We start from the raw sequence: 15,837 nt of genomic DNA on the forward strand, positions 1-15,837 counted from the left end.
AGCCAACAAATATACAAATATACAAGGTGCCTAATGGCAGATCAGTTCATATCATGCAAAAAGCATATCATGAGGTGCCCAAATACAAAAATGTGTCCACACAAATAGCTTATACACCAAGGGACAATATGATTTATGACAATCCCACTGGAACCCACGTCTAACTTCGTGTCAATCATTAGAGCCAGCCAACGACAAAGAAAATTATGAAATATAGGGGCCCTTTTTTTTTTGGGTGGTGGCCTTTTCTAATTCTTGTCTACCCAACTGGAGTTCCCACACGGTTATGCTTTTGAATATGTATACTTAGCGTTACGTATCCGAAAATTATGAAATATTTTCGCAGGTGGACGGCCAGCAACAATGGAAAGTAAACATCCAGATGTATGAAAATAATTTAGCATGGTGTCAGCATCAAATTGTAATGGACCTTTACGGTGGTCCTAGACTTTTTGCTTGAGACTAGCTAATAGAGTATTTGGTAGGCGGCTAGGCGCACATACCGGCCTATTTACCCGCAGCTTAATAGTTCCTGTGCAGCCGGACTACATATATACTTATGGCTAGACCTGGGTAATAGGTTGGGTTGGGGTCATGTTCGTGTCGTGTTAGTCGGGTTCGTGTCACAAACCACCCAATCCGAACTCGACCCATTTAGAATTCGTGTTTCGCGAGTCGTGTCATTTTCGTGTTTCGTGTCAAAAATGCTCAACACTAACCCGTTAACTTCGTGTTTGGTTCGTGTCCGTTGCCTAACTCTATATAGAATTACAGATATATCATATTATATATATATATATATATATATATATATATATATATATATATATATATGTTCGTGTTAATGGGTGACACAGATTAGTAACCGAATTGGTCGTGTCAAATTTGTGTCTCGCGTGTTCAACCCTAACCCGCTAACTTCGTGTCCGGTTCGTGTCGTGTTATCGTATTTCGTGTCTATTGCCCAGCTCTACTTATGGCCACCCCAACTCTACCAATAATTAGTCATCGTTCACCAATTACCCTTCCCCACCCCCAAACTCTCGGGTGTTAAAAGGAACCTCGAAGTGCAAAAAAAAAAAATTTGTTAATTAACTTCTCCCATCATCGAACATCCAAATTTATCAACTCGTACAAATCACCAACCAAACAAAGCATAAATCTCTCCTCCTTAAATAAGCCTCTCTTCGATCAAATCCCTTTATTATCGACCCGTTTATTTAATCCCCAATCTAGTCCGGGTACGTAACAAACGGGCTCTCGAGACTAGGACACTTAGGGCCAGCCCCAATGTTTGGGTTGCTCAAGCCCAACTTCAAACTTGGTTGCCCACATAATATTAAATCATAAAAAAAACAAAAAGAATTGTATAAGTAAAAAAAATAAATCAACCTTACATTGTGATTTTAGCTTGAATTACATCAACAATAAAAAATGTAACTCTGGTTATATTGTTTTATGATTACCACAATCTAATTTAAAGAAAACAACTTCTTCTTCTTGAAGTAAAATCTTCAATTAAGTTATTGTACTTTAGCTTAATACATGACGTACTCATTTTCAATTGAGATCATAACCAATCCATTGAATCTCTCATGCGACATAGTAGTCAAAAGGTAAATTTTTATGTGACTTTTAACTAAGGAAAGCTGCTCTTCGCCGAAGCAACTGTTTTTACAAATCATTTTTAGCAAAAAAACCCTACTATATAAGGTTAAAATTAAGCGAGTAATATTTATCAATATAGACATTTTAACGTCTATATCAATCATTGTAAGCAAAAGAAATATAAAAGTAAAATAGTTTGATCAGAACAAAAGAAGATATATTACAACAAAATTTATTTACCAAGTAATTAAACCCTTTAACTTTTAATAGTAGAGGTCACATGAAAAAATAAAAGAAAAAAGTAATAGTAGGATTATATGAGGTGTAAGCAAATAAAAAAAAGAAAAAATAAGATATGTTCTATAGCTCCTTGACCAAAAAAAGAAGGAGGGGGGGGGGGGGAATAAAGGGAGACTCTGCCCACGTTGAGACTCGAACCTTCATGAATTTTATGGAAAGATGCATCCTTTCCACTGGGACAAAGAAACTTCATGCAGTTATACCGCCAAATTAGGGGTCTTTGTTGCCCCGTGGTGGGGTTTGTCCAAAGCCTGAGGGCTCGTGGGGCTTACCTCCGGGCAGGCTCTGCTCACACATCGGACTAATTCCTACGGCCTCTCCCAAAGTTTTTTCACACGCTAATTCTCCTCTTTATGGTGTTCACTCTTCAAAGGTTTAGATTATCCATTTATGGTGTTCACTCTTCAAAGGTTTAGATTATCCACTAGTCCTATGCAAGTGCTTAGTTGCTTTCTTTTCATTATCCACATCCAGGGGCCAATAATCAGAGTAGATGGCAGGAACAATACCAATGCACATACATCTGGAATCAATTCCAGTTCGTGATGCTACCCAAATGGTACACTTGAAAATTGCATGGCTGTAAATGACCATGCACTGAGTCAATGGGGTGGAAAAGAAGATCTCTAGGTTCCAACACTTTACTGTTTTTTTCGGGTTCCTTCAGGGACATCCGTTAACATTGGAACGCTGCACTTTTTGGGTCGGCACTAAACAGGAAAAGGTGCTCGATAAACCTGAATATATTCATATCGTGTTACAGGTAAGGTGCCGATTGCTTTTCACTTTTTAATTAATTCAGATCCTGGAAAAGGATCAGGTGCCCAATTGCATAATGAGTTCGCATCAGAAATTCCTTGACAGGTGCTAAGAATAGCTTTCCTAGCATCTATAATGACATGGAAGATTTCCAATAAGCGGCAGGCAGGCCGCCCTCCATTCTATTGTGGCCGCGGAACCAAACTTAGAAGCCGGGTACATTGCGAATTCCACGAATCGAAAATAGTGTGGATTATCAAACGCCTACATTTAGGAAGTCAGTCAAGCCTCCAGAACGCGACGAAACTGGCCATTCGTTTAAGTCTCTCTATAACTACCAAAGGCACCCAGCATTGGAAGTGAATCCTGGGCATATAAGTACGAGCAATGGTTACTAATGACATCTCCTTGGACAGCCCAGTTAGTTGAGTTCTTGCTACCTATGGTATCAACACCAACCTGTGCTGATGACCCCGGGGATCAAAGGCCATGCTTGAAAATCACTCCTCTAGGTGCAGGTGACTCTAGTGCTCAACCACTCGCGAGGAAAGAGAGTTCAAAGGGCGTGGCCGATCTGGAGGTTGCAGCACTGGGAAAACAAAATGGGCCAAACATGGTTCCTAACATAATCGGACTCCCAATCACAAGTAGGCCGAGCAATTTACTTAAGTTGTACCCTGGGAAAAGAAGCATCGTATATCAATTTTTTCTTAAGCTATGAAAAGAAATTTTGTAAGGATTTCTCGAGGATTCCTTGCCTAACCAGGTCCCCTTTTTAGAGGACTTCTTGAGTTCCACGCGTGAAACTCTAGATTCTTATTCAAAGAACTTAATGAGTACTTAACTTGACGTATTCCCAATGTGTAATTTAGAGAAATAACAAGTTCGCCTATCAGGGTTGTGCCGTAGCTATGGTTCTTAGGTTAGACGTGCTGGAATTAAAAGAACGGGCTTGATGGAAGTAGTAGATTCAGAGCTTTGCATAGCTGCACCCTCAAATCATCATTTTCTATCATTTGATTTGAGCAAGCAATTTCTAATACCTGTACAAACTCAGGAAACAAACGCGCAACGCGACTGCACAACACTAGTTTGTGTAGAAGAATGAAAGAGGAAGGCATGACTCTGAAAACTCTCGCTTTTGACACACATACGCCGTGCAAGGCGTGAATGCGTTTGCAAGAGTTGGTTGGTTGAGTGCGGGCGTACCAAGACTTGTAGTGCCTAACTTGGATTGTGATTGCCGTGAATCTTGACTTCTAACTCGTAGAGCGATTGGGTGTGATCCAAAGGGTAAAGATCACAAGTTGATTCTTGATTTGCCACACGGTTGGTTCGTGATTTGCGTGTGATCCAAATTACTTGAAGAAGTAAGTTGAATGGATATGTCTACTTTGCTGAAAGTAGAAAAGTTTTTGAAGTGCTAGGCTTATATATGATTATAACTCAAAAAAATTTCCCATACTATGCAATTCATTCTATAATAAATATTCTTAAGACAATAAAATTCACATAATTGGCTTTTCCTCTTCCCAACAAACCCATTTCTTCTCTTCCTTTTTTTAATCGGAAAATTACTTGTACAGGGCCTTTTTGTTCTGTGGCCTTCTTTTGTATATGGGTGGCATGCCCTTTATGCCTTCTTTCTAATATAATTATTTACTTATCAATATATATATATATATATATATATATATATATATATATATATAGACAGTGTACATTACTTTATAGACAGACACGCCAGACCGTGTTCATGATTCTGTAGGGATTTTAGTCACGACAGCGTCATTTCGAACTTGATTTCCCTTTCATACTACAGGGCATATTAAGCAAGATGGCAACAAAACCAAAAAGATCAGGATTCCTACCATGTCTCCTATCCTTCCTTGCCAGCATAAGACTTGCTCTGTGAGTGTGTCCGAGGGAGGAACAGAAGTCGGGGAGAAAGTCTTAAATCAATGAGGCCAAATTTTCTGGAAAAATAATGGAGGCCCTAGGCGGCAGCCTTGTTGGGCCGGCCCCGAAGAGAACTTTTAACTACAAAAAAAAACTATAGAATTTTATCTACCTATCTATTGCCTTACAACTCATGCAAGATCAATACTATTACTCCTTTAAAATGAAGAAAACACACTCTTAGGACAGAGTAACAAGAAGTTGGAGCATAATCGCAATATAGAGTGAAGAATAAAAAATTCATAAAAATTCATGATCATATAACTCACATTCTGGACTTCCGAATTCAGCATCAAATTTCATATCGTTTACGATAATGGATAACATCATATAGATATGTTCAGACTTAGGATGAGTTCTATCATGAGCAATGAACCTGTGGAGTATTCCACATACCTCTACAAAGCTAAAACCTGGAGACTTCTTCAATCCTCTTCTTTCCATGGCTTCTCTCATTGTTCTTGCTTCATCCCAGCGCTTGATACCGGAATAAACATTCGACAGACCAATATATCTACCATCATGTTCCGGCTCCAACTCAACGAGCTTCCTTCCCACTATTTCTGCAAGGTCTAATTTTCTATGGTTCATACAACCGTTAAACAACGCACCGAACATGGAAGCCGTCGGTTTGATTGGCATTTGATGTAAGAATTGGTATGCTTCCGTTAATTGGCCCGCACGAGCCAGAACATCTACCATACAAGCATAGTGCTCATTCTTTGGTGTCATTCGTTCTTTATTTAGGGACTCAAAGAAAAACCAAGCTTCCTTCACTAGCCCTCCATGAGCACAAGCACTCAACAAGCACAAGTATGTGATTTCATCTGCTATGATTCCCGCGATCTTCATTTCTGAATACAAAGCAAGCGATTCCATCACAAACCCATGAGTGGCAAGCCCTCCAATCATTGCATTCCAAACTAAAACGTCGGTCTGATTCAGTGGTACCCCACGAAACACTACTAAAGCCTCCTCTATCGCACCAGATTTGGCATACATGTCCACGAGCGAGGTTCGCAATTCAAGAGTTAACGGCAAAGCATTCTCAATCATATACCGATGCGTCTTCCTCCCGATCTCAAGAGCACCCAAGTGGGCGCAAGCACACAAAACACTCACCAAAGTCACCTCGTTCGCCTCTGGCCCCACAACCTTCATTCTCTGGAAAATCGCCAAAGCCTCTCCGTACTGCCCGCCCTTAACATACCCATCAATCAAAGAGCTCCACGACACAACATCCCTCTCTGGCATTAACTCAAACACTTCCCGCGCCAGACCCAAGTTCCCACACTTGGCATACCCGTCCAACATGGCGTTCCAAGAAACCGAATTCTTCTCAGGCATTTCATCGAACAGCTTGCGCGCGCGCACTACATTCCCACAGGAACTGTACATATGGATCAAAGAATTCGCTACAAATCTATCCGATTGAAACCCAGCTTTTAGAACGATCCCATGTACAGAACCCGCAAGTTGAGGGTCTCCCATTCGGGCAGACGCCTTGGCGAGAAAAGGGTAAGTTAAGTGGTCTGGTGTGACACCAACTAGCATCATATCGACGAAGATGGCTATCGATTTACTTGGATTCTTGCTTTTGGAGTAACCCCTTATGAGGGCATTGTAGTTGAAGAGTGTTGGGTGTTGGAGTTGGCGAAAAACCCGATGGGAGTAGTCAACGTCGGGGAAAACAGAGGTCGCGGCGAGAGACAGGATTCGAGAGGGAAATGGGTGGTATTGGGCAAGACCAAAGGCAATGGCCAAGGAATGGATTCGCTTAAGCTCGGAGATGGACTTGCATTTATCGAGGAAAGAGATGAGAGTCTGAATCAGATTGGCATTGCTACTTAACAGGGAAGCATTCAACATTTACAATTTGAGTATGCCCACAAGTTTCAGTGGGCAAAGACCATATAGTTCGAAGTTTCCCTCCTTTTCATTCTCCTTCCTCTATATCTATGTTTCATTTTCTCTTGGGGTAAATTTCACTAATACCCCTTGAGGTTTTGGAGGAGGGTAAGAGGGTAATTCTGCATACCAACTCACATGGGCAATTGCTGATTAGGAAAAGGCATAATGGACCATTTAAACATACACAATACCCCTTAGGTTGAGGTTTTCTTAACTATGAAGAATTTTTCAATGCTGGGTGGGTATCATGAAGTGCCCTCTCAGCACATCCGGGCCGTCCATTGTGGTATAGGAAGGCTCGGATTTGGAGAAAGAAAAAGAAGAGAGAAAGTGGTGGGGTGAGAGAAGAGGGGGGTTTTAATCTGGGGAGTTCAAAAGTGCATTGGACGGTCCGGAAGTGCTGAGCAGGCACCACGTAGGATATACTCACCTAGCACTGAAAAATTTCTCCTTAACTATAGATACTCTATTCGCGTTTGAGAAATAATAATAAACCTTTTGTGGTTTCTACTTTCTATGTTCGTTTCACAAATATCCAAGATCAACATTTGATTGTCAAGACATGTAATGGAATGAACCAAATGTGACTTGTATCTAAAGATTCACCATTTTTTATGGTAAAAAGGTAATAAAACCTATCTAGCTCTCACTTACATTGAATCAAAATCGCTACTGTATTTTTTACCCATTAAAAACACAGTTTCGATAAATAAATAAATAAATAAATAAAGGTATAATTATCAATAGCCCTAATTTTATGTTTGTTTTTTGATCCGCTAATTTTATGTTTGTTGAAAGAGTTGTTATGGTCAGAAATGACAAATTGGGCCTCCATTATTTTTCCAAAAAGTTGTTTAACATGGTAATTGTTTTAACATGTTTTCCAAGTTCTACCTGCTGTACCCATACTTTGATAACAAACAACTCTAATTTCCCTCCAAATAATTGATCTAATCAAACACTATATATCCTTTCCAATCAATGTAAGTAGTAATAATCACAGATTCACAAAGGATTGTTCAGACGAATGGCTCCAAGCCCTATGACTCAATTCCAACATAATACAGTAACATTCAATCGAGAGGCACATTTTCTCAGTAAACAAACAAAATCAACTGAAATGTCACAAGAGAGAGTAGATCGTATTCTCCGATCAAGATGTCCCAATTAAGACATAATGTACAACACCCTCCATATTGTACTGCAATCCGGTAGCATTCAATTGACACCCAAAATGCTGCAGCTACTTTACACCCAAATTGGGAGGAGTCACAATCATTAGTTGGAATTAGGACTAGAGAGCCATATTTTCTTGGTAGGGCTGCAAACGAACCGAGCTACTCGCGAGTAGCTCGTGGCTCGACTCGTTAAGGATCTATTTGGCTCGATTCGTTTAACAAAAGAACCGACCTTGAGCTCGAGTCTTAGGTTCGCCTGCTAAACGAGCCAAACTCATCACTCAAAAGCACGACTTGGCTCGCAAAACCCTTCCATCATGCTTTCCCTTTCAAAAGAGACAATTCATTTTGTATGACAAAGCCATCAGTAAAAATGCAAGCATGAAACTGTGATGATACCAGCCTTAAAAGAAATCTAACGAGTATCATGGGATCAGTTGACTACAACTTGAGGATAACGAACTAGCAAACTTCTCATCCATATATTTATCGGATATACTTTTGTTCTTATAGACAGTGTACATTACTTTATAGACAGACACGCCAGACCGTGTCCATGATTCCATAGGAATTTTAGTCACGGCAGCGTCATTTCGAACTTGATTTCCCTCTCATACTACAGGGCATATTAAGCAAGATGGCAACAAAACCAAAAAAGATCAGGATTCCTACCATGTCTCCTATCCTTCCTTGCCAGCCTAAGACTTGTTCTGTGAGCGAGTCCGAGGGAGGAACTGAAGTCGGGGAGAACGTCTTAGTTCCTTCTTTGATGGAGTACCTTTCCTCTTCAGACTTCTACTACGTTCACCATTGCCTGTAAAGTTTCCTGCGACATCAGACTACAGCTTCAACTTCCCATATTGTGTATGCAATTTACAATAACATGCCATGATTGTCAGCTAAATCATATGAGTAGAATAGAACAATTATATCAGAATATCCTCAGATTACTGAATGGAATGATAGCCAAAAACTCTTATATTAGCGGGTGAAGGACCCAGGACACCAGTCCAGCATACAGCTATATCATTTATAAATCAGCATAAAACCTATATTTATTGATAAGGGAATATTCTACGTCGCCAATGAACACCTTGGTCCATTCAAAAGTGTGGAATTATTGAATTGAGCAACATTGAAACTGAGACCAGCAATATCCATGATGAGGGTAATTTAGAACATCTCGAAAGCAAATGGTAGTCCACCACGTTTTGCCATGGCACTTAAATCAAAAAGACTGGAGAAGCTAGAGGAACAACCGAGTTTAACAAGGCAGCCTATTTTCATTCTCAAACTATTGAAAAATGTTTGCCCAGCCTTCTAACAATTTCAAAGGTTTCATTGCAAGTCCTTGTCTCTAACAGTTTCAGAGAAGAGCTGAAATTAGATAAACACCTTTTAAAAATCTTCTCCGAAAAGAAAAACCACGCACTCACACTGCATCCTTACATAAGCTGATGGCTGTCGAATCCACATTCTGCTAATATCAAAGTACTCTATTGTAACAATCCGTTGGAAGTCCAAATGTTGATCCTGGGTAAATAAATTGGAGTGGCGTACCCCATTGTCATGGGTGAGCTCTCGTGATTGTTACTTCCTCAAATATGCAATACATAATTAAGGGCCATGTAGTAAATCAAAATAATCAGATTTGTAAAACAACACAGTTAAAATTGAACAGATACGCAATTTCAGGTAAAACAACACAGTTATACACCAAATCTTTCGGTACATGTAGAGAACCTTCAGTTTTTTCAGTGGCCTTCACCACACTGGACATCTTTCCTCCATTTGGATTTTCCTCAATATGGGGTGAGTCACCCTCAGCTTCAAGTGATGAAGAGGACCAGTCTGTAGTTTCCAATACAGAGCTCTTGGCGCCAGCGACATTTCCTTCAAATGAATTCAACTTTGTGTTTCGTCCTAACGTATCCGCTTCTAGTCCTTGTGTTGCTTTCAGTGACTTAATCCCATTCTCCACATGAACTGCTGAACGAGTAAACCTGTTCCTGCTAGTTGAATTCCTTAAACGATTCCTCTCAACTTCATGCATCTTATTGCATTCCTCTTTTTGCCTTAGGGTATTCATATCATGAGTAGGTAATAACTCAACCACAAAATCATTTCGTGAAGTTGCCAATTTCTCATCTTCCAATGCAGACCGTTCTGGGACTGCAAAGTCTGCAATGATATGTTCAGAATAATCTTTGACAGAATGTTTACCCGATTTATGCTCTTCCATTATATGTTTAGCCTCCACATCCTGAGGTTCTTTAGCTTTACAAACTGACAAACAAGTAAACCTTTTTGGGCTGGTTGAAGGCTGTAACTTCTGTTCATGACAACTACCATCTGGAATCCCTGCACCTTTCTTTATTGCTGAACGAGTTAGCCTAGTTACTTTAGGAGGCTGGCTTACCTTCGTTTTGGATACTGTGCATGCAAAACTGGCCCTAGAATCAGGAAGTTGTGAGGTATTACTTCCAGCTCCCTTCTCCTTCGCCAACCTTATGGAAGAAGCACCCATCACCATAAATTGAGTATTTCCTGAAGCACTAATGGTTGAGATGGGCGAGTTTCCATCTTTATTTGTCTCTGGTTTCAATGGAACTGAGGTAGCTATTTGAGGCATTTTTGACATTAATGATGCAAAAGCAGCACGACCAGCAAGTGGATGCAATGGAGGCCGGCATTTCGACAGCTCCTCTTGGATGGATGGAGCTGGTGGTGATGGATCCTTCGCTTCCATTCCTATTTGCAAATTTTTTGCGCTCCGAGTAGTTCTCTTCAAGTGATTATCGCCAGGAGGAGCTTGAACATGTGACTTGCTTAATTTGGATGAACGAGCCGCCCTATACTGATTTTGTTCTTCGTAATCAACTGCATTACGGTAAGCAGATTTAATCGTAAGATACTTGCAAAAACAAAAAATGAAAGGTCTGAAGATTCATAGCTACAGTAAGAGGAGAATACCCAGAGGTGAGATAGAAGTAAAGAAAGCAATTTTTTTCCTTCTTTTCAGTGGGCAACGCATAGGGACGATATTTATTAGTTCGGAACATGATCCTTCAAACTCATGTGAAGATATCAACCAAGGTCTCACCCTCTCAGGTCTAACCGTTTAAAATCTAAAAACTAAATCAGTTAAACAATGAGCGTCTTCAGTGCAAGTAAGATTTTATTTTGTCTCTTTGCAAGTACTAAATGTTGTGGTGGGAACATATATCAACTGGGTAATTAACAACTCATAAATAGCATAAACAAGCCATACGAGTTACAGAATTCTGATTTAAATAACAAAATATCAAAATATCCAAGAGGCCACATTGAAAACTAGGAGAAATGTACGGGATGACTCGATACACTTGAAACTAGGAGTCTGCAGATAGAGCCAAGTTTCACATGTAAAATACAAAAAGAATTTTGCAGTGAGAGAAGCTATATAGCTATTCACGGATCCAAGATGATTACAGCAGATCCCTTCTTCTTCTTTTTTTGTGATCATCAAAGAAGATCCAAGTTGATCACAATAATTTGGCACTGACTGTTCCGTTAGTGGAGCCATAATGTGCAATACTAAGCCACACTGGTTCTGAGAAATAGCAGCAATCTCCAGCAAATGTGACAACAGGTTATCAATTTAAATCTAACACCTTCATGCATATAAAGTGTGATATATAATAACGATACTCAATGGAGAAGTGATGTCATGGATACAAATGCCCACCTTCCACACAAAACATAAGTTTGCCTGCAACTCTCTTCTTTGGCATATCAGTTAAACTACTGATAATCTCTCTCTGTTTCTCCAGCAATTCGCGAAGATAGATATCAAAGTCCAGGTCTGCTATGATGGGTGGTAATGGAGATGGATTGGAGCGACCCATGCTCTTCTCCAGCATAGTCAAGAATGCTGAAACAGTTGGATGCTCATTGATGCTTTTTCTAGCCAGTTTCATGACTGAACTAGAGGGGACAGTTAATGTTTCTTTAAGGTCTTGGTGAAGCCATCTGATCACAAAAGTACATCTGCAATGGACCTTCTTTGAGTGTCTTACCCTTAGGACCTGATAATCATTGCAATTGCAATGTCAACTGAATCTTGACGCAAAAAAGAAGCAAGAAACAGTAACACAACTTTTTACGGTAGCTGATAAAAATAACCGACTGTAACAGGATTCAAACGGATACTTGGGGGGACTAATCCGAGTTTTCTACATAGTAGAGATCATATGTACTACCCAGGAATGTCCATGGACTCTCATTTGACTTTGTTTTATAACCTATTCATGCAAAACAAGAAAAATATTCGCTAAAGAATAGTCAGCTGATTCTGTATCCTCGTTGGGGATATGATAAATCCACTTTACAAGCCTAAAACAAGTTTCATTGGCCCCACAGCTATGGCAGGATATTTAGATCAAACAGATCCGCTACTGCTTTCATGAAGATGCTGCCAAGAACCAAGCTCATATTTTTCACCCACAATGGCAAATTATACTTCGTCTAATCATGTTTCCTACTTATCCTCTGAGAGAGAGAGAGAGAGAGAGTACCTTTTCTACCTCAGCATCAAAGGAGAGGCTCTTAGATTGTGACTTTCGGGTGGCAAGAATATGGTCACCTTCCTGGATGTGGACACAATCATCGCCATCTAGAGGGATAGAACGAATGCGCAGACGCGCAATTGCTTCTTCTTCCCTAACTATAGTGTCTTCTGAATCGGCGTTCCCATAGTCCACAATTAGTTCGACTCCACTGGAGCTGTGCATGCAAGGTTCCATGTAGTCTTTTTAACGCTCCACATTGTTCCATTGAATATGGTAAGTTAACCATAGCAAACCAAGGCAGCTATCGAAGATTCGATTTTACTTGGTATTCAAAGATGTCTAGCATCTCTTTCTCAAATGGAATTATGAATGATAAAGTTATAGATATCGTAACGTATAGAAAATTCAAACAATAAATATGTACAACTGAAGAATTGGTGAAAATGTAGTAGTTAGATTTACATAGTTGCCTATACGTGATAAGCAGTACCATAGGGATTTATTGCAATAATATAGTTTCCCTGACTTCTCCAATAGTTAGTCATCTAAAGGTATCAACACATCGACTTATTTTTTGAGGTAGGGGCTATTGCTTTGTGCAATGGAAAGAACTCAGCCTACCAAGCTGAAGAATTCGAGTTCAAGTATCCAATCTACCCTCGTTCTTAAGGGGACAAACATTGGGGAATTGCCTTATTATGTTATTGTCTATAGCATATCCATTTATGCCCAATATTTCATTAGTTACTGTTTTTTGCTCGGTTTCATCAGTTATTGTTTCCAAAACCTTCACCATAATTCAAATACCAAAAATAAGATCCTCACCATGTTTTCTTTTAAATGATTCTATTCTAAGCCATTGGTAATCCTGTATTTAATTTAGATGTGTAGGATGGTTCTGTCTTAAATGAGAAGAGGTTCCAAGGGTAGCATGTGGTTTTCAATATTCTTCTCGAAATCATTACATTAGCTATTTCTCGTGTGGCATTCCTTGTTAGTAGATTGTTCTCTTCTAAACAATATCCTAATTTGGCTAAGATTAAATATGTTTAGACAAATTGCCCCAAATTTTGTTAGAGACACAAATCGTTGTTTCACATGGTAATTGGGTAATTGTTTTAACATGTCTTTCAAGTTCTACATACTGTACCCATACTTTGATAACAAACAGCTCTAGTTTCCCTCCAAATAATTGATCTAATCAAACACTAATATCCTCTCCAATCAATGTAAGTAAAAATAATCCGAAAGGATGGTTCAAAAGAATGGCTCCAAGCCCGAAGACTCAATTCCAACATAATAACAACATTGAGAACATCCTCTGCGGTGCAAACGATAACATCCAATCTGCAGAACGAATGCTAAAATCAAAGTATCCAAACTCGGTGCTGCAGCTATTTCACTTTTACACGTACTTCAAAGTCACAATCATGAGTTGGAATCCGAAATAGAGAGGCAGATTTTCTCAGTAAACAAACAAAATCAACTGAAATAACACAAGAGAGAGTACATCGTATTCTCCGATGTCTCAATCAAGACATAATGTACAAAATTGAGAACACCCTCCATATTGTACTGCAATCCGGTAGCATTCAATTGACACCCAAAATGCTGCAGCTACTTTACACCCAAATTGGGAGGAGTCACGATCATGAGTTGGAATTAGGACTAGAGAGCCATATTTTCTCGGTAGGGCTGCAAACGAACCGAACTAACCTCGAGCTCGAGTTTCACGTTCGCTTGCTAAAAGAGCCAAACTTGACACTCAAAAGCACAACTCGGCTCGCAAAAACTCAGCTCGTTTAAAGAAGCTCATTAAGTAAACTATCCAGGCTCGGCTCGTTAAGGCCAAGCTCGAGCTCAAATTTCAGGCTCGTTTACGCACCTAATCCAAATAAAATAATAAACAAACGAAGCAACGAAGAACGCAATGGAGAGAGAGAGAGAGAGAGAGAGAGAGAGAGAGAGAGAGAGAGAGAGAGAAACGAACCAAGCTACTTTTCGTGCTCGGGTTCGTTACGTCAAAAGTTGATTAAGATCGGTTTGTTTAGCACTTACGTAAACAACACATACATTTTTGAAACTCGTTAAGCTTCCAAATCAGGTTCAAACAAGCTACCAGTCAGTTCGTCGGCTTATGATGTGTAAAAATAATTCCACCTATTCATAATCGGTTCGTGTTCGGCTCGATTCTATAGCTCATTTAAGGTCGGCTCTTCTTATAAACAAGCTAAGGTTCAACGTATTTTGAAGCTCGTTAAGTTTTTAAACTAAGCTTGAACGAACAACTAAACTCGTTCGGCTCGTTTAGGACCCCTAAAAGCCAGAAAGCGGAATTGAAACCTGAGAGAGACACGGCAAGGGTGCCAAGAAGAGTCCTCTTTGCGCAGGGCTTCGAGCTCGACGGCGACGACGTCCGCTGCAGTAGTACTGTCATCGTTGCGATTACGAGTAGCGGCCATTGTTGGACGACTGGAGAGAGTGATCGAAGGTCTGAAAACCTCCGAAATTCCAGAGTCGAATTATGTCACGCTGTGGAGAGACTGTTGGGACTTGGGGAGTGGGGCTGTTCTAGCGTGCGCGTATTTCGCGGGAGCAGCTCTCTGGTCCCGATGGGGTTTCCACGTCCTACTGGGCTCCATCGTTGGTTATTGCTGTAATATGAACCGTGCATTTTGTATAACTCGTCAAATAGTGTGTTCACGTACTACATCAGCTTTATCATACATTCATACGTAAATCAAAATTTGATTTTCGGTTTATAAAACAGATTGTCATGCACATTTTAACTTAAAATTTATTTGACAAAATTCACGCTGTCCATTTTATAAATTAAAATTTAATTTTTATATAAATATGAATATTCGATAAAATTGATTTTTCGCATAAATGCATTATTTTGCGAACTCTACCAGATGAACGGTTCAGATTACTTCAATGAACGCACAGAAGGGCCCACAAATGGCAGTGGCAAAAATCTCACGGTTTTCACCTCAACTGGACGGAACTCACCCTCTTTTATTTTGTACCCGTGTTAAAAATAGGGGACACAAATAGAAATACCGTATGGATATATCATATGGTCTACACCAAATATTAACGTAAAATCTGTGCTATGCACGGACAAGAAACAATGACCCAGTGCTATTTTAGTGATTTGATTAATAAAACAATTTGCATTCTTAAGTGTGAATCTTGACATATTTTGAACCTGTGCTATATTAGTGATTCGATTAATAAAACAAAATCTAACCATATATCATATATGTAGTCATCACCAAGAAAGATATACACTCTATCAGACCCCATTCCATCAACAATTTTTTCACTTTTTCTACTATTTTTGATTTGTCCTTATTTAAATTTTTTTTCATATTTGTTAATTTTACGACTCACTTTTTTATTTTGTCGATTCGTCTAAAAATTCAAATAAGAACAAAACTCTAAAAAATCCTAAAAAGTTCCAATTGGAACAAGGTCTCAATCTCAATGTAGTCCTTTAACTCTCCCTTCCTGCTACAGCCAAAATTCAAAACTCAGCTTTGGCCAATGCATATTGATTCGAGATCTCT

At 39.5% G+C, this 15,837-nt stretch overlaps 2 protein-coding genes across 5 annotated transcripts; both read right to left on the bottom strand.

Moving 5' to 3' along the window:
- Nucleotides 1-4,783: 4,783 nt before the first annotated feature.
- On the bottom strand, nucleotides 4,784-6,603 carry LOC131326372 (pentatricopeptide repeat-containing protein At5g08305). Its single transcript, XM_058359134.1, has one exon. The coding sequence runs from the start codon at nucleotides 6,493-6,495 to the stop codon at nucleotides 4,867-4,869; it is 1,629 nt and encodes a 542-aa protein (XP_058215117.1). The 5' UTR covers nucleotides 6,496-6,603; the 3' UTR covers nucleotides 4,784-4,866.
- Nucleotides 6,604-8,178: 1,575 nt separating this feature from the next.
- Nucleotides 8,179-14,902, bottom strand: LOC131326373 (uncharacterized). 4 transcript variants are annotated; one of them, XM_058359138.1, is made up of 5 exons: nucleotides 14,609-14,902; nucleotides 12,272-12,479; nucleotides 11,443-11,782; nucleotides 9,459-10,595; nucleotides 8,179-8,529 (listed from the first exon to the last, which is right to left on the bottom strand). In XM_058359138.1, exons 1-5 carry the CDS (start codon nucleotides 14,725-14,727, stop codon nucleotides 8,414-8,416), a joined length of 1,920 nt encoding a protein of 639 aa, XP_058215121.1. In that variant the 5' UTR covers nucleotides 14,728-14,902; the 3' UTR covers nucleotides 8,179-8,413. The 4 variants fall into 4 exon arrangements, with proteins under 4 accessions (XP_058215121.1, XP_058215120.1, XP_058215119.1 ...); XM_058359137.1 differs by having other exon boundaries at nucleotides 8,179-8,541; nucleotides 12,272-12,504; XM_058359136.1 differs by having other exon boundaries at nucleotides 8,179-8,541; nucleotides 14,609-14,901.
- Nucleotides 14,903-15,837: the final 935 nt, after the last annotated feature.

This window comes from Rhododendron vialii, chromosome 5a, assembly GCF_030253575.1.
Source record: "Rhododendron vialii isolate Sample 1 chromosome 5a, ASM3025357v1".
Lineage (NCBI taxonomy): Eukaryota > Viridiplantae > Streptophyta > Magnoliopsida > Ericales > Ericaceae > Rhododendron > Rhododendron vialii.